The following is a 26,651-nucleotide window of genomic DNA, read 5'->3' on the forward strand; positions in this document are numbered from 1 at the left end:
TCGTAAAGTTAAAACCATATGATACTAAATAAAAATTTGGTAAACCGCAAGGTACAAAAATAAATATTTGGTGAACCATAGGTAAAATATCTGAAGTTTTTTGTATATGATTTAACAAAGAGTTAATAAAAGCGTTGACAAAAAAAAAAAACCAAAGTGTATTAAAGTGATACACTTTTAACTCATAGAGTACTAAAAAACCACATATATGACATTTGAAGTTGACCCAAAAAATTTATATATCTTTCCTAAAAGTCCCTGATCTACTTTGTTGGAAGAAGACATGGGAAGGTCTGTGAACCGCGCTTTGAATTTTCATAGACCAGGTATATGCTCCTGGTCCATACGACAGTTCCTCCATGTTTAAGTTGGCTCCTTTTCCCCTCCTACTCATGGACTCCTCAAACACGACGACGACCACCACCGCCACCTCTCCCTTCCCCTTCTCCTCCCTCATCCCGACCATGTACTCCACCTCAAACCCTATCCCTAACCCTAACCCCTCACATCCATGGCGACTCCTACCCCCCACCTCCTCCTCCGCCGCTCCTCCGCCCCCTTCCACCTCGCCCAAGCCCACGCTGCGCTCCTCAAAGCCGGACTCGCCCACCGCCGACGCTTCCTCTCCAAGCTCGTCTCCCTCCTCGCGCTCTCCCCGCACGGGAGCCTCCCCCACGCGCGCGACCTCTTCGACTCCGCCCCGCCCCGGCTCCAGTCCCCGCCGCTCTTCGCCGCGCTCATCCGCGCCTACGCCTGCGGCCGCGCCTTCGCCGAGTCCCCGCTCCCCGATTTCCCCCGTAAGGGCGCCGAGCTCCATTGCCGCGTCGTCCATCTAGGGTTTGCGTATGACCCATTTGTTCAGAACTCCTTAATCTTCATGTACTCGAAATGCAGTAACCTCCACGACGCGCGGAAGGTGTTCGGCGAAATGGCCGAGAAAACCCTGGTCTCGTGGAACGCCATGATCGCCGCGTACGACCGAAGCGGCGACCGGGCGGCAGCGGAGCGGCTCTTCCGGGAAATGCCTGAGAGGAATGTGACGTCGTGGAACAGCATGATAGCCCGGCATGTGCGAGCAGGGGACACGCGTGCCGCGCAGATGTTGTTCGACGAAATGCCTGAAAGGGACGCAATCTCGTGGAACTCCATGATCGCGGTGTATATTCGCGCTAAGAATCACAAGCGAGCTCTAGAGCTTTTTCGCCAAATGCAAGCTAATAATATCAAGCCTACGGAGCTTACGCTTGTTTCAGTTCTTGGGGCTTGTGCCGAGACCGGTGGGTTAGAGATAGGGAAGGAGATTCATAATTATTTAGAAAATAACCACATTACAATTGATGGGTATGTGGGTAATGCTTTGATTGACATGTACTCAAAGTGTGGTAGCTTGAAGCTCGCAAGAAAGGTGTTTGATGAGATGCCTATGAAGCATGTTACTTGCTGGAATTCAATGATCACAGGTTTGGCGGTTCACGGCCATTGCGAAGAGGCATTTGACCTTTTCGCCTCCATGGTGAGGGAGCTGAATGGTGTCGCGGAACCAAACCGTGTCACATTTCTTGCGGTTTTAATTGCCTGTACCCACAAGGGTTTGGTGAAGGAGGGGCAAATTTATTTCGATCGAATGGTTAATGAGTATAAGATAGAGCCTGATATAAAGCACTATGGTTGCATGGTTGATTTGCTAAGCCGATGTGGTATGGTTGAAGAAGCTTATCAGATGATTAAGGAGATGCCCGTCAAGGCCAATTCGGTGATGTGGAAAACCGTGTTGGCAGCTTGTCGAGTACATGGGAATGTGGAGTTGGGAGAGAAAGCATTTAAGGAGCTTCTTGAAATGGATTCCATGGGAGATGATGTAGTTACGATGTCGAACATATATGCAGAAACTGGCAGATGGGGTGATGTCAAGCGTTTGAGAAGTAGGGTGACAGGTTGTAACATTTGGAAGCAAGCGGCTTGTAGTCAGATCGAGCTGTTGCATTGAAGTGGGCCACTCTTAAGGTTGTTTTTCTCTGCTGGAGCTTCTGTAAAAGTGTCGTTTGAGTAGAATTGCACGAAGAAGTCATTATAATTTCATTAATCTCTTTTAATTGCTTCTTGCTGCAGCTAGAAGCAAAATCTTCAAATATAAGCTTATGTGTTCTGAGACTAGAAGCTTGTTTCTGCTTCTTACCACGGCTAGGAGCTCTGGGTCATTAGTTTGGTCAACACCTAGCTTCTGCTTCATGAATGAAGCTGTATAGTTGCACGAGTCAACCACTCCATGGTACAGAAGACAGTTATGTAGTTCATTGGTTCAAGAAACGACTATACAGAAGACTTTTTATAAGCATTTACGAGCATATCCTCCCTTGGTGAATCTAACTCAGGAACCAATGTTGAGTACTTACGCTTCACGATACAGGTTGATGCAGATCTCTGCTTTTGCGGAATGGTTTTTTCAGCTTTTGCTATTTTCTCCAGCTTAACGGCTCTTAAGTGCTGAAGATGATTTTGTGGACTAGAGCTGCGAAAGGCGCTTTTCATTGGAGCTTGTTAAATCAATGTATATAACTGATCTGTTTTTGCCAAATAGTTGGCTTCTTCAATTGTATGGAGAAAGATAGATCTATAGACGCAATATTTGGCTTAGTTCCTCTGATATGAATCAGTAGATACCATCACTGCTTGCATTGCTTGCTGTAAACTTCCATTCCAGTGGGAACTAAAGGATGTGATGCTGCTGCTTCTGTAGAATACTATTGTTTGTGATTCTATTGTTTTATTCGTATCTTTTCTGCGCAAATACTAAGAAGATATTATAATTGAAGAGCGTGAAAACAAAGTCAAGGAGCATTTTGCCATTTTCCTTGTGTATGAACTTTTGACATTTTCTCAGAATGTACCCTAGAATATGTTCCCCCACTTGGTTAAGTCATACACAATGCGACTTTGACCTAGTTTACCCATCCCAAGCCCTTTTCCTTTTGTTTATTAATTATCAAATTCATGATGTTATATTTATATTTATGGGCAACTTAAAACAAAGAGGGATGAGTTTTATATTTGTCCCTAAATTTTTTTGGGTAATTTCAGAAAAAAAAATGTTTTCAACTTTTCTATCTGTTCATGTTAAGTCTCTGTGTTTTCACATTTTTCTTTTGAAAAGTCCCCAGGGAATAATGGAATATCTTTCATCAAAAATCCAAACTGTATTGTATCGCAACTTGTACGGTTTTGACTTTTAAATTTGATAAATATGCATATAAAAAAGTTTTTAAAAATAAAATATTGGTCGTATGTGATGCTCACAGTAATAATAAATCTACAAAATTATGGACAAAAGTTAAGTTAAGATTGCTAATAAATGAAGTCCCCACATTAGAGGATGAAGGTCAACGCCGTGATTTGAGCAATTAAAAGAAAGTTTCCAATGCTTTACCGCCGATTTAAAATCAGAGGTTATCTCTTATGTTCCACCAAAAATTATAGGTGCATTTAAAACATTATAATTTTATTTATTTAATAGTGGAGCTAGGCTGCTGCTGTACTATCAGTAGTATAGAAGCTTCTGTACTACCAAGTTGTTTTTAATGATGCGGCTTCCGAATCAACGATCGTTTTTTTAGATATGATCTACGCTGTTGAAAATATTTAGAAATCAAATTTTATTTTTTTTCGACATTATTTTACAAGTGATCAAAATATTTCAAAATTGATAATTTTAATGACTGATGTGTTGCGTTTATAAATTTAACGGTGTAAAACAATTCAAATATGATGAAATTTTTATAGAAAATTTTCTTTACTATTTAAAGTAAGATCAGTACTTCTAATCTTAAATTCAAATCTTTTATCATTATTTTTTATGAAATTTTTATTTTCAATCGTTTATTTTTAGACTACTCGTTTAATAGGTAAATGATGTAAAAACTTATAAATTTTAGTTTTTTAATACGTTCAATAGCGTAGATCAAGTACAACGTAACCGATTGTCGATTTGAAATTCGCATCATCGAAAATAAATTGATAGCATGATGGCCTCCGTACTACTGATAGTATACTGACTGAATTCGAAAGTTTAAAGGGTCTCTTGGAAATTTTCCCCAAATTACGAGCTTATCAAAAAAAAAAAAGTAAAAATTAGTGGACCAAAGTGAAATTGTAGTGAAAGTTCTAAGTGGTAATGCAATTTGACCGGTTATAGGTCGGCGAGGAAATTGGAATGGAATTTGTTTTCCCCAAAACTTGCGATGGGGGGACTTAATTCGGATCGGGTGGAATTAATTCGACCCGGAGAAAGTTGGTGGACGTTCTCACACCCAACGTTGACCAAAGCCCCCGAAAGTTGACTTTTTTTGCCTAATTAGACTTTAAAAAAAAAACGAAAATCATTTCCCTTAATATTAGGCTCGAGATTTATCGCGGGATTCGTAGCATCTCTATTCCCAAAAAACAAAAAAGAAATAAAAAATCAAATCAAATCAAATCAAATCACACTCCCATCTCTCTTCTTCTTCTTCTTCTTCTTCTTCTTCTCCATCTACCCCAACACACACGCCTCGGGTCAATGCGGTGCGAGGAGCGGTAGAGGAATCGAGGGCTCTTCGGCCACCGAATCCACGTTGGGGAAGCGATTCCCCCGATCGCGGGGCGGAAAAGCTCGGTTTTGGTGGGAAAAAGGGGGAGGAAAAGCTCGTCTTTTTGAGCTGTCGATAGCTTCGGATCCGAGAGCGCGAAGGAGCTTTTTTGGATGAGGGATCTCCGACCCCCCGGATCTACGTACGAGAAGCGCTTCTTTCGGTTGCGGTGTGGAAAGCTCGATTGAGGTGGGGAAAAGGGGCGAAAAAGCTCGCCTTTTGAGCCTTCCCTTTGCTGGATCCGAGAAATTTGAGGTAAAAGAGCTTTTTCATGGGGTTTTAGGGTTTCTCGGGGGTTTCTGAGAAAACCCAGATGGGGGCGTGCCCTGATTGGCGCCTGATTCGTACTGTTTAGGGTTTCCGAACCCCTCGATTTAGGGTTTTTGTGGCGTTCATCTGATGAGGATGGAGGAGAATGCGGCGCTCCACACTATACAGAGCTCGATCCAAGCGTTGGGGAGGGGATTCGACGTCAACCACGACACGAGGCTTCTATATTGCAAAGGGATCGCGGGGTCTCGGCTAATTGAGGTGGATGCGCACGCTAGGGATTTGGCGGTGTTCGATGGCGTGGTTGTGCCCAATGTGTCGAGGGATGTGAAGTGTTCTTATGATAGTGGTGGAAGAGAGGGAACTGGTGCTTGTAGTTTCTATGAGGTGTGGTATAACTGTTACTAACTAATTTCCCTTTGCTTTCTCACGTTAAATTTGGTATTTAATTTGCATTGGAGATAGTTGTGCTTTCCCTTCGAATCAGACATTTGTAGTTTATTGTGTAGTTGGTGAAAACAAATTTATATTGTTTAATATGTGTTGTAGGAGGTTTTAATTGGTTATGGTATCTAGTGAAGGGTGTGATTGTTAGGGTGATTAGGGATTTTAGGTTCTTGAAGATCGAGAACTGCTTCTCTTGTCCTGGTTGTTGGTTCTCTCAGATTAAGCTTTTGTAGTGCTTTACATGGTTAGGTCAGAATTAACTATGGAGGTACTTGTGTATTTTGACCTCTAAACTATGAGATCTGATCGCCCAAACTAGAGTGGAAGTCATGCACTTAGTGTATTGAGCGTTTTGCATGTATTACATATTGTTCTAGTTTGATTAGATATTATGTATTTTAGATTCATAGAGAGCTAATTAAACCTCATTTTAAGTTATAAGTATGTGTTAGATTATCTATAATCCTTGTACTCATATTAAATTGGCTATTCTACTGGAGTTTTTCTATTGAAAAATTAGTCATCAATATGTAGAAATTTCTACAAACCATGGAAATAATGCTAAAACATAATGGTTTTAAGTGTTTACCATCTCCATTGTGTGCAATATATCAATGCAAACTCATTATTTTGCTGAGTTTATGTGACGATTCGGCTTCTGTGTATCAAATCTTAGAGCTCAAATTGAAGTAGTAAATTGGAGCAAATCAAGTTTACTTACAATACAAGTGCCTGCAGAAAGGATGTAATGAAATAAATGGATTTTCAGTGGTTGATATTTTAAAGTTGCAGATTGCTAGTAAGTAGTAAGTAAAACCTAATCATAGGAAGCTATGCTATTTGTTGCCATTGAGATGTATCGTATACAATATTGAAGTGCAAACAAACTGTAGTTAGGGCATTTGGGTGCCTCGTATGATTTATTTGACATATGGGATATTGTTTACTGGTGCTTTTATGGCAGTAATAACTTCCTTGCATTGTCATATTACGGGGACCTGTTTGGATGTCGGAACAAATTTTATAGTGCCAAATTTTCACAATTATGGAGATTTCTTTTGTGACTGCAACCCAATAGCTTGATTTTCAATCCATTGTGAGCTTCCTTTAAAATTATATCCCTATGTGCATTCTATCATGATTCATAACAAGCTTTAATTAACAAACCTTGAGATTGATTTTAGTTTTTCAGCTGTTAATTTACTTCTATCATTCCAAAAAGAATCCGGTTTAATGATTATGTTATTTACTGTTATAGTAACGCAGGTTTGATTATATAGGTCACCAATTCTCATTATTTTCTCATTTTTCCCTTGGTAAGCGACCGCAGATGGCAGAATATTTCAATAGAAAGGCTAATCTATCAGGGAACATCCCCCTTGGATGCTTCAATTCTGCATTTAGCTTCACAGGATTGAAGAAAACTGATGCTGCATCTACGAAGAGCCTCGCCATGGATGGGAAGTTCATCCCTTTATGTAAAGTTCAGATTATAAAGCAATCCCTAACATTGAAAGAAGAGGTGAGGCGTGCTGTGCCACTTTCATGGGACCCATCATCTTTATCAAGGTAAAGATGCAGATTTTTCTGCAAAAGTAAGCAAGTTATGTAATGGAGCACCTTGATAATTTCAACTTGTATACAGGTTTATTGAGAATTATGGCACTCATATTATTACATCCATTACTATCGGTGGTAAGGATGTAATCTATGTCAAGCAGCACAGTTCGTCGCCTTTGTCAGCCATGGAAATTAAAAATTACGTACAAGACCTCGGAGAGCAGAGGTTCTCTGAAAGCGAGAGCCACACGAGCTCAGGTCCAATGAAAGTGAAGGATAAGGCTAGTGCTTTTGTGCTATTCTCTTGGAAGTTGCTCACGAGCAGTATAATTAGCATATGTTGCTGTTATGTCCCTCTGACTATTTGCTGCTCATGGTTTGCCAGGCTGTGGATCCTTTCGTATTCAACAGCCAGGGAGTATATCCGCAACCTCCTAACACGCCGTATCTTACCGCAAAAGAGGCAAGTGAAACATCTTCTCTTTTATTATCTACTTTTGTGTCTTAATACTCCAATGATTAAAGAAGTGCAAACAAGTCCTACATGCTGGTTGACATATGAGTCTAGAAATAAGGAATATAGGTTGGAGGAGGAGAATTACTTTTGTTTCTTCATTTTACCCTCTATATTTGAAACCTTACACACAGTTTGGACTATGAAATTTCTCTTGGGGGACATTGGCAATTTGGTGATGCTTCCATTATTTAACAATGTTTATGACTTCTTTCTTAGCTTTGGTCCCTTTTGGATACAACGCTAATGATCAGACAAGATTACTACAGATTTGTTTGTAGGCCTAGCTAGAGCAGCTGTAGAAGTGCTGTTTATGAAGAGTAGCTGCTCGAAATAGCACTAGCATCCTTTTCATTTAAATAATAAAATCTCCGCAACAGCTTATTGCTGTAGCAGAAGTGAAAACTTCAAATTGCTGTTTCTGTATCGCTTCAGCAAAAGCACCAATTCTTTGGTTTGCCAAATACCTGGTAGCAGCTAGCTTATCTGTATCAGAAGCTAGGTGCGATGGGCATTAAGACTGATATTCAGCACGGACACTTCTATAAGCCTCACGTGTCCGTGTCGGACACGTGTCCTATGTGGACACTTTTCGAACGCCCGTTTAATATTTATTCATAGTGCATACAACTAAAAAAATATATACCTATTTTTATTTTACTTTTTTTTATACATATGTAATGTATGATAATAAATATTTTAGCTTTTTGATGAATACATATATATATTTTTTTTGACAATATAAATAAATTATCTATGGTGGAGAATTTTTTTCCTTAAAATATATGAACTATCAATAAAAATTTTACTAATTTTCATTCGTATGAGAAATATAACAATATTTTATCCAAATTAATATTTTATATATAATAAAATATATTATTATATTAATAATATTATATTTTATTAGCGATGTTTATGTCGTGTCCGTGTCCTAATTGTTTGAAAGTTGCCGAGTCGCGGTGTCTAAGTCATGTCGTGCCCCGTGTCCCGTGTCAGTGTCCGTGACGCCTAGATATTCAGCCATGAGGCCAGATGATAAGATGCACTACTAAGCATGGCAGGAAGTATTTTGCAGTTAAACTATCCATTGTAAAGCCCTTCATATCAAGTGATTAATACATTAGGACTCTGAGAATCCTAATTTACTGAATTACATGCTAGGTTTTATTCAAGTATTCTATTTCAAGGAGGAGATTTTTTTTTTAATATATTTCCTGTTTTCATGTCATTGCAAATTATGGTCTTGACGAGCAGACAGAAGCATGTGCATTGTTTTTGCCCTCCATCATTGAAACTCTGCTCGATACCTCCTGTAAACAGAAGATACCATATCCGATGATAGATTTTATGGCTTATATTATACTATCTGCTACTCGCCATTTGTATTGGTTTGATTATCAAACAAAGTTATGGTAGGCTGAATGAGAGACTCCTGTAAAGTTTGCTGTTTTCATGTTTAGTTTGTTACGATATCTATATGAAAACAGTTGCTTAAGACGATATCTATATGAAAACACTTGCTTAAGCCTCTCAACTAATGATGCGATTTTGAAATGTCCCTATATTCTGATGAATTTACTTATGCAGGATGTAACAGTAATTTTCAGAAGAAGGGGAGGTGACGATCTAATTCAAAGCCACACTCATTGGGCAAGAACCATCCGTTCAGCACCCGATGTTATTGATATGACCTTCTTTCCAATCACTTCTCTACTTGAAAGGGTGCCTGGAAAGGACCATCTTATCCGTGCTATCAACCTTTACCTCGAATGTAATGTACCGCCATAGTTGATATACGCTCTAGATCAAAATCTATAACTAGACTCTGAATTGTTCTATTGGATTCTGCAGATAAGCCCCCAGTTGAGGAGCTAAGATACTTCTTAGAGTTTCAGGTTCCTAGAATATGGGCCCCAGTTCAAGATGGGCTTCGAGGACAGCGAAGAAAAGAGCCAGTGTGCCCATCTTTGCAGTTCAGCATAATGGGAAAGAAGCTATATATCAGCCAAGAACAGGTACGCAGCATCGAGAATGGAATGTCGGCCTTGAAAACTGGCTAATACCTTTTTCTCGAAATATATTTGAGCCAGAGGTGTTTTATAAGAGACGGCTATAAAATCTCATTATGAAGATGAAATGGCGTAGACAAAGCACAAGTATCACTTCTTTTATTGTTTGTCAATCATCCGGAGGGCTGAAACGAAAGCACATGTGAATGATAATGTTGGACTATTTATTTGAAAATTTTGCGCTGTTAGTGACAGATGTCCTGTAGTATCATAATTTTCGTGTTAGAAAAAAAATAGCAAAATTGACCTTCCTTTTCTGGACGTTTCCTATTGCACTAAAACCTTCAATATGTGCAGAATATATAATGCCGCCACTGTATTTTGCGGATTATTAATTCTGTACCACAGAATCATTATTATCTATTTTTTTTCCTTAGTAAATCTTCATTTTGCATAATTTACATGGACTCTGCGGATTCTTATTTCCACATCTAGTCTTATGCTTCTTTTATAACTAAAAAAAGTAACTTCTTCAGGTAACAGTTGGGCGAAAACCAGTCACTGGACTAAGACTCTGCTTGGAAGGCCCAAAACAGAACCGACTATGCATACAAGTGCAGCACTTATCGACCCTACCCAAGATCTTCCAACCCTACTGGGATGCCCATGTGGCGATTGGCGCACCAAAATGGCAAGGACCCGAGGAACAAGACAGCCGATGGTTCGAGCCTGTTAAGTGGAAGAACTTCTCCCATGTCAGCACGGCTCCGGTTGAATACCACGAGTCCTTCATCGGCAACACCTCCGGCGTATACGTAGTCACCGGGGCTCAGCTTGGAGTGTGGGATTTCGGTGCAAAGAATGTCCTTTACATGAAATTGTTATATTCTAAAGTACCTGGATGCACTATTAGGAGATCATTATGGGACCATAGCCCTACTGCTGCTGCTGCTACACCTACAATTACCTTGGACGACAAACCTGAATCTGGCGACTCGAGCTCGAGCTCGAGTTCAGCGGATGCGGGCAGGTTGCTGAAGTTTGTGGACATGTCGGAGATGTATAAAGGGCCGGACGATATACCCGGGCACTGGTTGGTGACGGGCGGGAAGCTCGGTGTTGAGAAAGGGAAGGTTGTTTTGAGAGTTAAGTATTCTTTGTTGAACTACTGAAACCAGTTTGTTTTACGGGTGTTGACGGTTGTTGTGCATTTTGCATGTATATTATGGAAAAATTTGCTTCGATTAAATTTAGTGAGTCGAAGATTTGATTTTCCCCACAAGCATTTCTCATAGTTAGTTGATCAAGCTTCCTTTTCTGGAGTGCTCAGCAAGGCCTAGGGAAGTTGAGGTTCCTGAATAATTTATTTCCTGTAGGAGTTATGGTACAAGTACCTCACAAGGGACATCAAAATTCAGTTCCTGACAAGTAGTTGGTTCAGCTTTTAAGTTTCCCACATGGCGCATAACAAGGACATCGATTTGGAAAAAGCTAAACCTGTCACTTTTGCTACGTGCGCAATATTGATTCATCAATTATATTTTGAAGTGCTTTTCGACTGTACTGGTGCCATTACTCTTCTGGTGAAGTATGTTGATTCAGATTCAGCGAGAGGCTACCGACACTTTAGCAGTAATCCATGGTCCTCAAAGTCCTTGCCTTAAACTGTATAATATCTCTGTGCCATAGTTTCAAACTAGGTTAATTGTTGTTCCTGTAGGTTTCACATCTTATCTTTTTAGTTTGCAGTATTTTGTTAGTGTTCTAAACCAGCTGAGAATAAGTTCTGTTATAGTAAATTATACAGTTAGTCTCTGACCTTTTGGACGAATTAAAATTTGATTTCTGATCTCTAAGTTGAACCGATTAATTCGTGATCCTAGTCTTTCTCCATGATTAGAGATGAACTGTAAGCTCTAATTTGTCCTGTTAGGGACCAAATTAAAGCAATTAGGCCTGATATCTAGTTATCTATGGAGGGCCCTGTTATTTTCATTCTGATGTTTTAGGTCTATATTTGACCCAGCAACTGCTTCCATAGAAAGTGATGCTTGGATAGAGTTTCTCAAAAAGTCCAATGTTACAGTTGGATCTACCAAACTGCTTGCTGTTAAGCTGGAAGAGCAACAGCTTAGGCATTCAAAGTTAGAGATTTTGTTTTCAAGACTCCATTTCGCCCGACAACTCGAATCTTTGTTTGCAGAACGCATTATTTTTACTTCTTATATACAAAACACATTTTACAAAATGTAACATACACCGATATGAAGTGAGGAAAAAGTTTTTATCAGGCACATTTTTTTCACTAGCACTCATCCCTACTGTAAGATATTAATCTGGCAGCGGAAAGGAATGCGTCTAATAAAGATGCATCTGGAGATTTTGCTTTGCAAACTCAATTCATCCGACCATTCAGAACATTATCTCTCAAATATTTTGCTTTTTGCTTCTTATATACGAAAGACATTTTGCATATCGAACAACTAAACAAATACCTAAGTTTTTAATCAGAATCATTGTTTTTCACAAGCATCCCGTCCTACTGCAAGATATTAATCTGGCAATAGAAAGGAATGCACTTATTAGAGAGACAAGTGCTTTTCACCATGTATTTTACCACTGTGGGAGACAAAGCAAACCAAAATGGCATCTCACACCCATATTTACATCAACACCTTTTAATAGAAGAATCATATACATATAACATATTCAAATATTCCAATTAAAATAGAACTCTCACACCCCACAAAAGTACTACAACACCATCATATCCCCACAAGCATCTCTCACCCATGTGATGAGAAGTGGGGGAGCTACAAACAATGACTAAAATAAAATCTAATAATAAGATGTCCTTGGCACCTTCACCAAAAACCAAATATATATAATACACCCGTCTAATTATATTAATACATCCATATAATTTTATGTTTGTATTAATATAATCTCCCTACTAATTAATTATGGTTTGTAGAGAGGGACTTAGCGGGTGCTAAAAGTGGAGCAACCTCTGCATAGCCAAATTCCTCTCTCTCCCTCTCTCTCTAAAATGAGGAAAAAGAAAATGTACACATATATATATGTATATTGCAAACTAGCTAGCCAGTAGTAAATAAATATAATTAATTTTTTATTTAAAATTGGCCGCCCTCGAAGGTCTGGCCGAATTGCCAGTTGGCCGGGGCGACGTTGTAGCTGGTGATGGTGCGGCCGTCGCTGGCGGTGACCTGGAAGGAGAGGGACTGGCCGTCGAGGTACGAGTTGCTCTGCCAGTTCTGGCCCCAGTTGCGGGACATCGGCTGCCACCCCGTGTTCGACCCCTTGATCGACACAGCGTGCACGTCGCCCGCGCCCGCCACGTTCGTGATCAGCACCAGGTTGAAGTACGAGTGACCGTTGACGGTGAATCGGACACCGCCTTTCTTTACGCAGGGCACCCTGCAGTCCCAGAATTACAAAAGTTATAAAAAGAGTGGATTTTGTGACAGATATCTGGGCCCAAGAAGATCACCACATCCCCATGTTGAGTCCGGGCCAGAAGTGGACCCAAACCTAGACTAGGACTTGGTCCCACTTAACTACAAATTTATGGTACAAAAGATGTAGTTTAATATTTGACATGAAGCTAGTTTAATCCAAACCGAGCTAATTTAGATTGGGTTCGAGCCATGGGCTAGCTAAATAAGTCAACGTATATGATAGTAAATCTCACCTTCTGTAGGCCACGGGTACGATTCCCGCACGGTACTGAGCAATTTGGAGGAATGCCGGCTCGGCCATGTCGAAGTGCGGGCGGGGAGGGTTGCACCACCCGCCGTCGTCACTCGGGAGGCCGTAATTCGGGGGGCAGAAGTTCGTAGCGGTCACTATGATCGAGCCAGGCAGGCACCACTGCGGGTCATCGTCGCACCGCATCTCGTAGCACGACCCGCAGCTAAGGCCGTCATTGAACAGCGCGGTGCTCAGGGCTGCGGTGTTCGTCCCGTACCCCTGGCTGTACAAGTTTCCGTACCCGCAAGCCCCTCCTGCATGATGCGACAAATAAAATCAACACACTTTTCAAAAAAAAAAAAAAAGAAAAAATAAAGTTACAAGTGTATTCGTCTTCAGATGCACGGGGAATTCTGTCACTGAGGAATGTCAGAACTAAGATGTGCAATTATATTTCTGGTCGAAAATGTTTAAAGAAATTACCCATCGTGGCCGGACTCACACCTGGCGCCAGTAAAATGTCGCGGTGCGCGCCCTGCCTAAATCGCAAAGATCCCAAAGCTACCTCAAGAGGAAGAGAAATGAAGGGAAGAAGAAACAAGAAAAGCCATAGAAGGAACCATGACTGTCCAGTTGAGGATAACTAACAGAGAGAAAGAGCGTTATAAAGAGGGGGGGCGGGGGGGGGGGGGGGGGGAGGATTGAAATTGTGTGGTGTGGGGTTTAGGGCTACTTGGTAGAGGAGAAAAAGATGAAGGAGAGGGTGCTAGTAATTGATAGAAAAGAGAGTGTGGCGGTAGCAGTATACATCAGTTTCTAAAAATAAAAAAAATTTCCTCTTTTTTTTTCTTTGCTTTTTAAATAATTTGTTATTTTATTTTTATTTGTTATTTTTCATTTTTATTTTGTAGAAAATAGAAGAGACAACTTGGGTGTTCCACATTGTTGAAAGGGATTGGAGTAAATGGGGACAAAAGGGGGAGCACATGCAAATGTTTTGGGGGGGTTGGGAGTACCAACCACTAAGGACCCTCATGTGGGGCCCACTACCTCCCCTCACCCACATGCACTCTTTCAACATTTTCCTTTTTTATTTTATTTTGTTATTTTATTTTATTTTTTGAAAAAGAATTATAGTTTTCTTTTTCTTTTTAAGATTGAATAAAAGTTCTCCTCTTGTGTTATTCACCCAAATGTGTGAGGGGTTAAGAGTAACTCACAATGAAGGAGAACTTTTTCCATTAGTTCAAAATGTATCATCTAGTTTTCGACAGAAATTAATATAAGATTATTTTATAAACAACAAGCTGATAAGAACAAATTACATGGTAGTAAAATATTTTAGAATTTTACTGCGATATAGTTTATATAAGAGAGTACTGAATTATCCTATCTATCAAGCGATTTCTATCGAAAAAATTTAAAAAAAAATTCTGCCTATGAGACAAAGTCTTTGTTTACTTTGAATCAAAAGGCAAGTGAAATTTGCAAAAGCATTATGTTGACTAGGGCTTTTTGGAGGTTTTCATATAATTTCGTAAAAAATAAAAAATATAATACAGTTAGTAAAAACATATTTCTTTCATAAATGTGATCATAAGTTAATTCTATGCCTAGTGGAATAGACTTTAAATTTTATTTCAGTCAACTGAATATCCACGCTGCTGACTGTTTAAAAAAAAAAGGAGAAGAAAAATATTAAAAAAAACTATATATATGCAAAATAATGAATACACTTTTATTTTCACTACTAATTGCCACCAATTAAGATCAATATCACCAAAATCTCCAAATTATTTACATTAATAATGTGGTCTCAATTTTCTCTTGCTTTTTTTCATTTATAATAACCCAATAAATTGAGGTCCTTGCNCACAAATAAAAAAAAAAAAAAAAAAAAAAAAAAAGGTTTCATACACTTGTGAAATATTTCCATCAAAAGTCCTTGTGAGTTGGTTACTCATGTACTACATATACTACCATTGACTTTGTTTATATTAAAGAGTACTATATATGTCAATATATATACTACAAATTACAATAAAAGAACTTTGTTGAAACCGTATATGAATATCTTTTGGTGATTCTTTATCATAAATCCATCCAAAATAATTTGTAGTATTTACACATTGTAATTAATGTATCTAGCTACAAAATCTTTATATGTTTATAAATATGAAAGATTTATATTTATTTCAAATATTATTGGCGTGCCATATTTGTACAATTAATTAATGATGTATTGTACATTAATAAACCCTTCTTTTCAATAATATATATATATATAGTAATGTAGATGCAGTACTTTTTACAGTAATGTTACTAACTTTTTGTTTTAGATTAGAAATGCCTGTAAGTTTTTATCTTTTTATATGATTTTTAAAACTTTTTTTTTCAAAAAATACCTTTTGGTGCATTTTCTACAAAAATCTAAGAATATTTTGGCAGCAATTTTAACATTTATTGTCTTTTTCTTTAAATAAAATATTTCGAGATTCTACTAAAAGATGATAAACACATTTTCAGTCACAAAACTGTTTTTTGAGATATTTTTTAGAAAAATAAATTTCTAGTGAAAAAGAATTTTCACCGGTTTGACTTTTTAGAAAATATCTTAGAAATTAGTTTTCTGGCTGAAAAAAAAAAAATTGTTTGTCCAGATTCGAGAAAAAATAGTTTTCTTAAAAAATTTTTAGAAAAGTTTTATTTCTTTTTCTTATTTTTTATATGAAAAACGAAAGCTATGGAAAAAATGGTTTTTGTGATTTTTTTTTTCAGACAATAATTTTTCACTATTTTTTGGAGGAACCAAACAAACCCTAAATAGACACATTCTTTTATCATACAGTATGAATTCTTTTAAATGTACTTCTTCTTTTTTTTTTTTAAATCTCTCTCTTAATTTTCAAACTATTATTATACATAATACAAAAGAATTAGGGGCATGGTGATGAGATCGTGATTAATGGACGGCCATAAATGGTTGTTGGTTCAATTAGGTAGTGGCTCACATGAAGCAAGGGTTTATTTGGTGGGCAGGTGATGGGTGCATGGGAGGTTTGACGAGTAAATGTGCACTTCAAGCACCAAATCACTATTACCCATTTGCGCTATAATTTAGGATTCGAGCTTTCGACTTTGGGTTTACTTTATATAAGTTTCTGGGGGTGTTCGGTGGCCGATTTTGAGGTAAGAGTTCGAACCTCAGAATGTGCTAGACTTTGGAATTGCAAGCACCAAATCCCTAGTGTCGTATAATTTGGGATTCGAGCTTTCGTTGGGTTTAGTTTATATGAGTTTCTGGAGGTGTTCGGTGGCCGAGTTTGAGGTCGGAGTTCGAACCTTAGTATATATGTGCTAAGCTTTAGAATTTCAAGCCCCAAATCACGAGTACTCATTTGTGCTATAATTTAAGATTCGAGTCTTCGACTTTGGGTTTTCTTTATATAAGTTTTTCGGGGTGTTCAGTGGTTGATTTTGACGTAGGAGTTCGAACCTCATTATGTGCTGAACTTTGAAATTTCAAGCGCTAAATCACTAGTACTCATTTGTCCTGTACTTCGGAATTCCAGCTTTCGTTGGGTTCAGTTTATATGAGCTTTTTGGAGTGTTCAGTGGCCGATCTTGAGGTCGGAGTTCGAACCTCAGTACGTGCTAAACTTTAGAATTTCAAGTGCCAAATCACGAGTACTCATTTGTGCTATAATTTGGGATTCGAGTCTTTGACTTTGGGTTTACTTTATATTAAGTTTTTGGGACTGCTCAATGAGCGACCTTGAGGCTGGAGTTCAAACCTCTGTGTGCGCCAAAATTTGGAATTTTAAGCGTCCAAATCACTAGTACCCATCTGTGTTAAGATTTGGGATATTGAGTCTTTGACTTTGGGTTTGGTTTATATACGCTTTTGAAGATGATCCGTGACCAATCTTGAGGTCAGAGTTTGAACCTCCGTGCATGCTAAAATTTGGAATTTGAAGCGTCCAAATCACTAGTACTCATCTATACTATAATTTGGGATTTTGAGTCTTCGACTTTTGAATTTGATTTATAAACATTTTTGGGAGGCAGACGTTGAGATCTGAATTCGAACCTCAGAGTTTGAACCTCCGTGCGTGCTAACATTTCGAATTTCGAGCACCAAATCACTAATACTCGTCTCTGTTAAATCTAGGAGTTCGTACCTCGGAGTTCGTACCTCCTACGTTGGGTTTAGTTTATGCCACTCTTGATGTCAGAGTTCGAGCCTTCGTATCTACTAAAATTTGAAAATTTTGAGCCTCAAAATTCAAACTTATTTTACATAGGTGGTTGGAAGTGTATGGGGCCTATGAGCAGAGTAAAAAGAAAAAAGAAAATACTAAATATAATTTAGCGTTAGGTGAGTTTTGGGAGTACCATATATGTGTTTATATATGCACGGTACCTGTCCTTTTTCGATTGAGTCCTCACAACTTTTAATTATAAATATCAAATAATTTTACTCAAAAAAGATAAAAAATTTTATTAAATACATTGGTATGATTTCATCAAATTTAACCCCCCCAAAATTTCTTTTCTTTTCTTTTTTCTCTTCCCTTAGAGTTGCCGGTAACAGGATCGCTCAACTAGTACCACCAACGTAGTGCTCCACCAATCTCCCTGCGCACTAATGCCTGCGAACAGCAGCGCGGTGCACCGTTTGAGCTAGGTGCAATATTAAAAAATTAATTATTTTAATATATGTTATTAAATAATTAAATCCTTTTTTTCATTCCACTTTTACATACCTCTTGGGGAGTTGATATCCTCAAAACCCTTTATCTGGGGAATCGAAATTCAACAATANNTATATATATATATATATATTTAAAACCATAGTAAAAAATTTAAATTGGCGAATTAAACCTCATTAATAAGTCAAAATCATCACCAAAATATTTACAGTACATAATTCAAACTTTTTAGACCAAAAAATAATTTTTAATATAAAACAGTTTTTAATGTATCCCCTTCTAAGTTCTAATTAATTAATTTGGGGACAACATTATGATTTGCAGGAATAAAACTGGGAGAACCTTAACATAATCAGATGAATAGTCCACATCTAACTCCCGCCCCACAATTAAATAATAAATAATAAATAAATACACACTTGATTTATTTTCAAATTTTATTTTATTATAAATTTCCCATTCAAAGTATTTTATATTGTTAAAATTAAGTCACAAAAGCACAATTTAATCGACTAAATAGTGATGTGTCGCTAGTGTGAAGGTTACGCGACAGTGTTGTGATTAATAACGTGACAATTGAAACTTATAATAAATTAAATTTTAGGGTAAACTTTAAATACCACTTAGGTGGTTTCGCACTTCTCACTTTAGTATCCTATTGTTTTCTCTGTTAATGTTTCGTTAAATTATATAAAAAAAAACTTCAGATATCCTGCCTAAGTTTATCAAATATTTATTTTAGTACTTTTTAATTTTAACTTTGTCACTAATTAAATGAAAAGAAATTAGTGCAGGAGACAATAAAAAGAGAAAAATAAAATCACGAAGTACTAAATCGATACATTTTAAATTACAGGATATTAAAATAAAAAAGTGCGAAAACACACGGGTGAAATATCTTGCGCTTCATAGTTTGAGGAACAAGAAGTGTAATTTAATATTTTAATATAAATCAATAAATAAATTTAATTTATTTATCCATGAAAATGGTGGGCCCATGCGATGGTTAGGTGCACATGGGGTCCTGGACTTTGTGGCCAATCGAGCTATCAACTGGTCTATTTTTTTTTGGGTATTTTGGATGTAACCTAATTTCTACAAAATCAACCCCCACATGCATATGAATTGCAAAATCTTAGGGGTGGAGTGTTTTATGTGCATGTATATTTATTATTATAATTGTGACACAAGGAGATATACTTATGTGTTATGTCCAAATGCATATAATCCTGCATAAGACAAAAGGAGATGCCATGTGCAAGAGGAATACAATCAACAGGGCCCCCGTAATGCTGCTTTCAGAAGCTCGGTGACGTGTTGGCATTAATAATAAGGCATAATTCGTGTGTGACTCAGCTCAAAAGTATTAAAACTTTTTCTGGACGTACTATTTTCTATAAGATTGATCTTTTAAGTTAATGGTATATAAGTTTGAGAGAAGCTGGGTGACGTGTTGGCATTAATAATATGGCATACTTCGTACGTGATTAAGCTCAAAAGTATTAAAACTCTTTCTGAACTATTTTTTATAATATCGATCTTTCAGATTAATGGTATATAAGTTTGAGCTAGGCTTGTGTGCTTTTAAAAACATCGGGGATATTCGTGCTATCAAATCATTTTTGATACTAAGGCTTCCGAATCGATGATCAGCTCAGTAGGCTTGATACAGAGTATTTGAAATAGTTAGAAAATAAATTTCGTAATTTTTTTATATTATTTCACGTAGTCATTGAAAGGAGTCCAAAATCAACAATTTTAATGGTTGTGGTGAGCCGTTTGCAAGTCTAATAATATAAAAATATTCAAATCGCATAAAATTTTAATTAAAATTTTTTTATACTATATAAAACAAAGATCAATATATATATTTCATCAAAAATTTTAGTGTCATATGATAACTTTTTTGTGAGATTTTTATTTTCAACTATCGATTTTAAACTCCTTCGTTCATTAAGTAAATGATATCAAGAACTGATAAAATTTATTTTCTAGATGTTTCAAGGAGACTCTCGTGCTTCTAAAAATACACGAGCCAAACTTTGTAACTCTTTTCAATTTTTATTTTATGGTATAAATCATATTAGTATTATGTTTTTTTAAAAATTTTTGCATGTGACATAATTCAACTTATCGTCAATATTTAACAACATATATTTCCCTATTAATAATATATAAGAGCAATATTTTGAAAAATGCACAGCATATGTTTCCGCAAAAGCAATGGAAATAGAGAATAGATTACACAAGATCTTCCAATGATGGGACGTGGTGTGATAATTATTCTTTCCACTAGATTATAGAAAATCTCCAAAAGGGTACGAATATTCTTGGACTTTTACCCATTATTTGTTGAGTTATTGTTTATATTATCTTGTAATTTAATAATTGGCTCAAGTTCAATGAAGCGTAGACAAAGTGATTAGTAAAATCTTTGTCCTTGTAATATATTTAATTCTCCTCGAAAAGATAAAACTATTGATCTTTTGTTTATTGTTAATTTAATTTCCAAAAACCAATATATACCATTTTGTTGAGTTCCTTGTATTGGCACCAAAGCACGGTTTTGGTTGACAAATAAAAAATTAGATAATTTTGATATAAAAACTCTAATTTAATACTTTTATTCTGCTTTAGAACAAACAAACATGTTTAAACATTATTAATTAGAGATGTTAATGGTTTTGACTTATGACTGATTTCAAAACTCCGGACCCGAAAGAAATTACTTCGATCTTTACCATATTTCGAAACATATCATACGTACACAAATTAAAATTTAAAGCAAATTCAATTTTCTTATATTACATAATAGAAAACCAGTTTGGGTTTGAATTCTGGTTCGGATTGAGTGCAAACAAAAATATATCATACCCGAATCCGAACCCGAACGTGATGGGTTTTCGTTATCTATATCCATAATTGAAATAATATTTGTTTAGAATTGATAACTCATTGTGTTCAGATTCAAGTTTGGATAAAATTTCACGCATCTGTTTCCGCTTATTCATCATTCACAAAATAACACTGCACAAAAAGAAGAAAAATAATTCAGGTGGCCCCAATTTCATGCAAGTGATTATGGACATGCAAACCGTCGACGTCCCAAAGTTGAAGTCATTAACTCTATAATAAATTGGTTGAAAAAGAGGCCAACAAATTAGGCAATGTGTTACATCAAAAGATTACCACTTTTTGAAGCTTTGGTACTTAATTTTGATCTTTTCCCTTTTTCCCCCTCACCTTTTTCCTTTTTCTTTTTCTTTTTCACTTTAGTTATTGTAAGTCAATGTGATGAAAGATCAAGAATTAGGTTAGAAAAGTATTAGTGATTCTGCGTTCTTTGTCTCCTTTTTTTTTCGCTCAAAATTGACTGGCACAGTATATTAAAAGTTGAACTCAGTACCTCTCAGAGAGCGAATGAGACCATCAAGATAACTTATTTAGTGGTCTCTCATATTTGCTGTACTAACTTGTAGTGTTAGTGCTGAAGAATTATTGCACGTGTCTGATTCCTGAAAAAAGCATGGAATACTGTTTTCGAAAAAAAAATTATGAAAAATATATACTATTTTTTCACCGTTTTTATTTTCAGGATAAAAAATTTGAAAACAAATATACTACGTTTTCTAAATCTAGGAAAAATTTTTTTTTCTAAAAAAACTATTTTTCCCTAGGAACCAGGTGGATGAAAACTGCTTTCCGGACAGAAAACTGTTTTCCAGAATATTTTTCCAGAAGCCAAACACCCACTAAAGGATATCATTTTAACGCATTAAATGTGTTTGAAATTCTTAATTAGTAAAACAAACAATTTTTGCCAAAATTACTGATCTTCTCATTGATCTTTGGCATAATTGTGCTCATTACATGTTCTTGCACTCTAGATATGTGACACCTTATTTGGTTATAAATATGTTTTGCTGTGCCAAAAGAGACCAATCTTAGACATATAAAATTAAATTGGATGTAGCATTGCTCTTTTCCAAATAGTGTGCAACTAACTTAGGCATCATACATGTAAAAAGAAACTTAATTTGAAGTTTTTATGAAGAGTAATATCATTATATATTTTATATACAAAATCCCTATGTTTTCACCAATCCACATATATATAAGCCTATTTTTCCATTACATTTTCTTGATCTCTCTTCAACTTCTTGCAACTTACGTTATCAAATTTAATTCTTGTTGCAATAAAACCAAAAGGAATTACAAAGGGATCGAGCTCATGACTAGGAAGAACATAAAACATTATATGCAGTTCAAATTAAAAGGAAAAAAGTGGCCTAGCCCTTGAAATTTATTGTCAAAATGCCCAAGCACACTTGGATGCAACATTTTTAATATGCATGGGCCATCTAAAAATCCATTCAATCAAGAGAACACCTCACCCGCAAGGCATGTGGATTCTATCCATCAACCCTATGTGTTGGTTAGGAGAAAATTATTCCCTCGACTTCGTCCGTCACGTCAGCTGTGAACCGCCCAGCTATCTGCCATTCATCGCACCGCTCTTCATAAGTCGCAACCGTTCGATGACTGATGTGGCGGACCAGGTCCGGGTGATAACTTCGCGTCGGTTAGAGTCTAAGGACACATGCAATGCCCCCTTTGAAAGGGCCACTCAGTTCAAAATGGTCCCTCCTGAGCAGGGTTCTGGAGTTGGAGCTATTCAAATGAGTGGTTCTGATCCCTTGCTTTCAATGAACATTGGCTAGAGGACGGGGCAAGTGCAAAACGTAGGCAAATGTTGCCTCCATTGCTAGGGTTTTTGTGTCCAAACACCCATGTGGTGGTGGGGCTATCCATGACATTGGCTACAAATAGTTGGGTGGAGAGGCCCATCCACATTAGTATTTGATTTGATCACTCTCACTTGGAGAGATCGTCTATGCGTGGTGCGTTTTTGAGAGAGACAGAGAGAAAGGCAGCAAACTATTTGCTTCGTTTATTTTTTTAGAAATGAGCCGAGCAGCCCGAAATATGAAGCAAATAAACTTTGGATTTGAAATCTCGAATACCGATCATCAAGTTCTTAGCCAACTGCGATAGATAGTTTGCCTCTCTAGCTCTCTCTACTATTACTAATGGACCGGCCATGTGATCTCTATGTAGAATGTATGGTACACACCTTAATTTTCTTAGGTTCTTGGAAAGGTGCTTCTCACCTCCCATTAATTGTGAGGAGGCTTCAAAGAAGCATGAGCACGACAAAAAGGGGGGAGGAGGGAAAAGAAATTGGAAAGTTAGATAGGGACAGCAATGAGGGTCACCTACTTGGTTTGCCCCAATGAAGAGCAAATTGTTTTGTGCCATTGATTCATATCATGTGTTTGTTGGCTATTTATTATTAACTAAAAGAGGACCAATTTTTTGGCCTGCGATAATATGCCCAAAAGACTAAAGGTTGAGTTGGGTAAGTCTAATAAGTTAAGTGCGGCTGCAGTCCACAATAGACCTAACGGCAAGAGACCCGACCTAGCATCCAGATGGTTGAGTTTGGTTAAAGCCCGTGAGGGCTAGCGCGGCTGAACTCTTAAGTGCGATAAGTTCGCCCTTCTTATCAGCACGTATTTTTTGGATGGTTGGTTTGCGCTTACGATCCACAGTATTTTCGTAACAATCTTATGCTTATTTGTATAATTTGAAATAGCCTAGATAAATTTTGTGATCTACTATTAATGATATCAGACATTATTTCTAAATAGTTTAAATAGTTTAGATCATGTTCAACGATATCGATCATCGATGGAAGCTCGATTATCAAAAAAATTTGATAGTAATCCGAGTCGTTTATTATATATTTCAAATGCTTCAGATCAAATCTAACGGATTCAATCGTCGATTTGGAAGTGCTGGCATCGAAAATGACTTGATAACACTGACGTCATTGTACTTCTAAAAGTACACATGTTTAGCTCTCTGGCTGGGGTGCTTTTACAAGCACCAAGGTATTGGTGCTATATAATTTTTGGAGGCTTCATCGAAAACAACAAATCGGTAATAATACAGTTCGTTTGTTATCAATAGTATTTTAGTCCAACTACATACATATATACATATATATCACTATATTCTTTGAAGTCGTTAAAATAGCAAACCGAAATTTTTAATCTGCAGCATAACTGGGCTCGACGATATCTGTAATTGTTAGAATAGTTCCAGGAAGAGTGATGCAACAAGTACATAAAATGAGTTAAACATAACCATAAACATTTTACTGTCTAAACTTTTTTGTGCAAAGTTCACATAAGCTAATTAAAAACATACATCAATTATCAAATTTGAACAATATAAAGTCAAGGATCCAAATAAGTTGATTCGGTTCGATTTTACATATAATTCCGTTCGGTTCGACTCTAAAAGTAAAAAACCAAAAGAACTGAATAAATCGAATAGATCAAAATTTTAATAACTCAATAAGTATTAATCTTTAATTATAAAAAAAAAAGAAAGAACTTTAAATACTATCTATGTGGTTTCGCACTTTTTCACTTTAGTATCCTATGGTTTAAAGTGTATCAATTTAGAATCCTATGATTTTATTTTTCTCTTTTTATTATTCATTACACTAATTATTTTTCGTTAAACCAGTGACAAAGTTAAAACTAAAGCGTATTAAAATAAATATTCGATAAATCTAGATTGGGTATCTGAAGTTTTTTATATACAATTTAACAAAATATTAACAGAGGAGCTGACAAAAGAGAAAAATGAAACCACATGGTACTAACTTGATACACTTTAAACCACAGGATACTAAAGTGAGAAACGACGAAACCGCAGGGATGGTATTTGAAGTTTACCCAAAAAAATATGTACTAATTTTACATAATAATTAAATAATTAGAGATATTAATTATTCTTATCTTAGATTAATAATTTTCAACATAAAATTAGTTATGAATATATCTTATTTTTAGTAGGCTAAAAAGATTTAAACTAAATGAAGATAATTTACTTAATTAAATCAAATAAATCGAATCTAACCTTCGGTTCAGTTTGTGCCTCTAATTCGGTTCAGTCCGATATCTTAAAAAACTGTAAAAATTAAACCGAACCGAACCGAACCGAACCGACCGATGCTCACCCCTAAGACTAGTGCCAATCAATTCACTGAGCTCATGAAGCTCATTACACTCATCTCCTTTTAAGTTCCAAAAACAACAAATTCTCTAACTACAATAAATTTCTTTGATATCATTATGACAATGAAAGGGCAATGAAACTAATCCCGGACAAAGTGATGTGGTTCATTCCCCTCCTCACCTTTTGCCTCTGCAACAAAATAGTGTTCAAAGTGGGTACAACCCCGTGCGTAAGATTCGCTACGCACCGGATTGATTTTGACGGACTTTATTATAAAATAATTCTTTAAAATTTATAATTTACGAAATAATTCTGCCAAATTTATATTTAGCAAATTAATCCTCTTTTCGTCGTGTAGCAACCACGTGGGATTATTTTTCGAAAAGCGGTGAATCGTTTACCGTGTTTTTCCATGTCTTTTAAAGGCGGTGAATCGTTACTTGCATTGTCCATTTTTTTTAAAATGCGGTGAATCATTCACCGTTGTCTTCTATTTCTTAGGCTGTTAAAATTATATGAAATTATATGGATAAATTATTAGAATTTTCAGGCTGTTAAAATTATATGTGATTTGTTAAAATTTTTATGTGATTGTTAGTATTATATATGAGATATAGAAAGAAACAATAAATAAGTGAAAGGTGGTGAATGATTCAGCATCTTTGTGAAAAATTAAGAAGGCGATGAATAATTCACCGTCTTCAAAAAAAATCTTCACCCTGGCGCCTACATACCAAAAGGAAGGTTAGGATTATTTTGCAAATTATCAAATTTTAGAGAATTGTTTTGTAAAAAAAATCTGATTCTGATGCTGAATTTTAGTAGAATTAATCTGCACCGTCTATATCGAATCGTACAGATTAATCATACTAAAATTCACCAGCTGAACAAACAGAGTTGTATGAAATTTAATAAAATCTTGCGTGTATATTACAAAAGACTCTTTTCTCTCTCTCTCTCTCTCTCTCTCTTATTTTTCTAATTAAATATATAATTGCTGTGCCAAAAAGTACAATATAAAATCTATCACTTCATTGAGAGGGATGTATCAAGCTTAGAGTCCAACATCACATTTAAACACAGGTACTGTGTAGGCTAGGGTGTATTTGAGCTGTCTTATTTAACATGAAAACTCCTTAAAAAGAGCCATAAAATAAAATATAGGTTAAATTACATAAAACTCTCTGTAACTATTTCACTTTTTATTTTTTCTTTCGGAGTTTCAAAACTTTATATTTTGTCTCTTTAAAATTGTAAAAAATATTTTCAGAGGGTTACCATATTAATAGAGAGGGCAAAATGATCAAATTATTATTATTTTTATATAAGAAAAAAATAATTTTTAATATATTTTATTATTTTAGAGAATATTTTCGGTATAAATTATAAAAAAAAAAAGATAGAATAGTGATAGAATCCTAAGGGAGGAGGCTAAATGAAATAACTTGAAATGTTAAGGTGTAAAAATGTAGATTTTTTGAAAATTTAAGAGAAAAGGTACAAAAAAAAAGATACTTATCAAAAATTTACAAGCAATATATATATATATATATATATATATATATAATTGAGCTCCTATGCTTTTAAAAGTACCAAGCACTTGATACTTGGTACAGCTGGAATACTATCGATAGTATAAAGTGTTTGGTGCGAGTTTTCCGCCGTTAGATTTAACCCTTTGATTATTTTCATCCGTTAGATTATATTATTT

General features: G+C 36.2%; 3 protein-coding genes across 6 annotated transcripts; 2 read left to right on the top strand and 1 right to left on the bottom strand.

Moving 5' to 3' along the window:
- Positions 377 to 2,770, top strand: LOC109719089 (pentatricopeptide repeat-containing protein At1g74630-like). The gene is made up of 2 exons (XM_020245614.1): positions 377 to 2,004; positions 2,110 to 2,770. Exon 1 carries the CDS (start codon positions 512 to 514, stop codon positions 1,985 to 1,987), a length of 1,476 nt encoding a protein of 491 aa, XP_020101203.1. The 5' UTR covers positions 377 to 511; the 3' UTR covers positions 1,988 to 2,004; positions 2,110 to 2,770.
- On the top strand, positions 4,382 to 10,707 carry LOC109719460 (MACPF domain-containing protein CAD1-like). 4 transcript variants are annotated; one of them, XM_020246160.1, is made up of 8 exons: positions 4,382 to 4,877; positions 4,978 to 5,279; positions 6,661 to 6,908; positions 6,985 to 7,180; positions 7,285 to 7,362; positions 9,004 to 9,187; positions 9,268 to 9,431; positions 9,962 to 10,707. In XM_020246160.1, the coding sequence occupies exons 2-8, from the start codon at positions 5,022 to 5,024 to the stop codon at positions 10,595 to 10,597; spliced, it is 1,764 nt and encodes a 587-aa protein (XP_020101749.1). In that variant the 5' UTR covers positions 4,382 to 4,877; positions 4,978 to 5,021; the 3' UTR covers positions 10,598 to 10,707. The 4 variants fall into 4 exon arrangements, with proteins under 4 accessions (XP_020101749.1, XP_020101751.1, XP_020101750.1 ...); XM_020246162.1 differs by having other exon boundaries at positions 5,001 to 5,279; XM_020246163.1 differs by having other exon boundaries at positions 4,383 to 4,877; positions 6,670 to 6,908.
- On the bottom strand, positions 12,088 to 13,670 carry LOC109719826 (expansin-A4). The gene is made up of 3 exons (XM_020246645.1): positions 13,620 to 13,670; positions 13,138 to 13,450; positions 12,088 to 12,863 (listed from the first exon to the last, which is right to left on the bottom strand). Exons 1-3 carry the CDS (start codon positions 13,621 to 13,623, stop codon positions 12,560 to 12,562), a joined length of 621 nt encoding a protein of 206 aa, XP_020102234.1. The 5' UTR covers positions 13,624 to 13,670; the 3' UTR covers positions 12,088 to 12,559.

This window comes from Ananas comosus, linkage group 13, assembly GCF_001540865.1.
Source record: "Ananas comosus cultivar F153 linkage group 13, ASM154086v1, whole genome shotgun sequence".
Lineage (NCBI taxonomy): Eukaryota > Viridiplantae > Streptophyta > Magnoliopsida > Poales > Bromeliaceae > Ananas > Ananas comosus.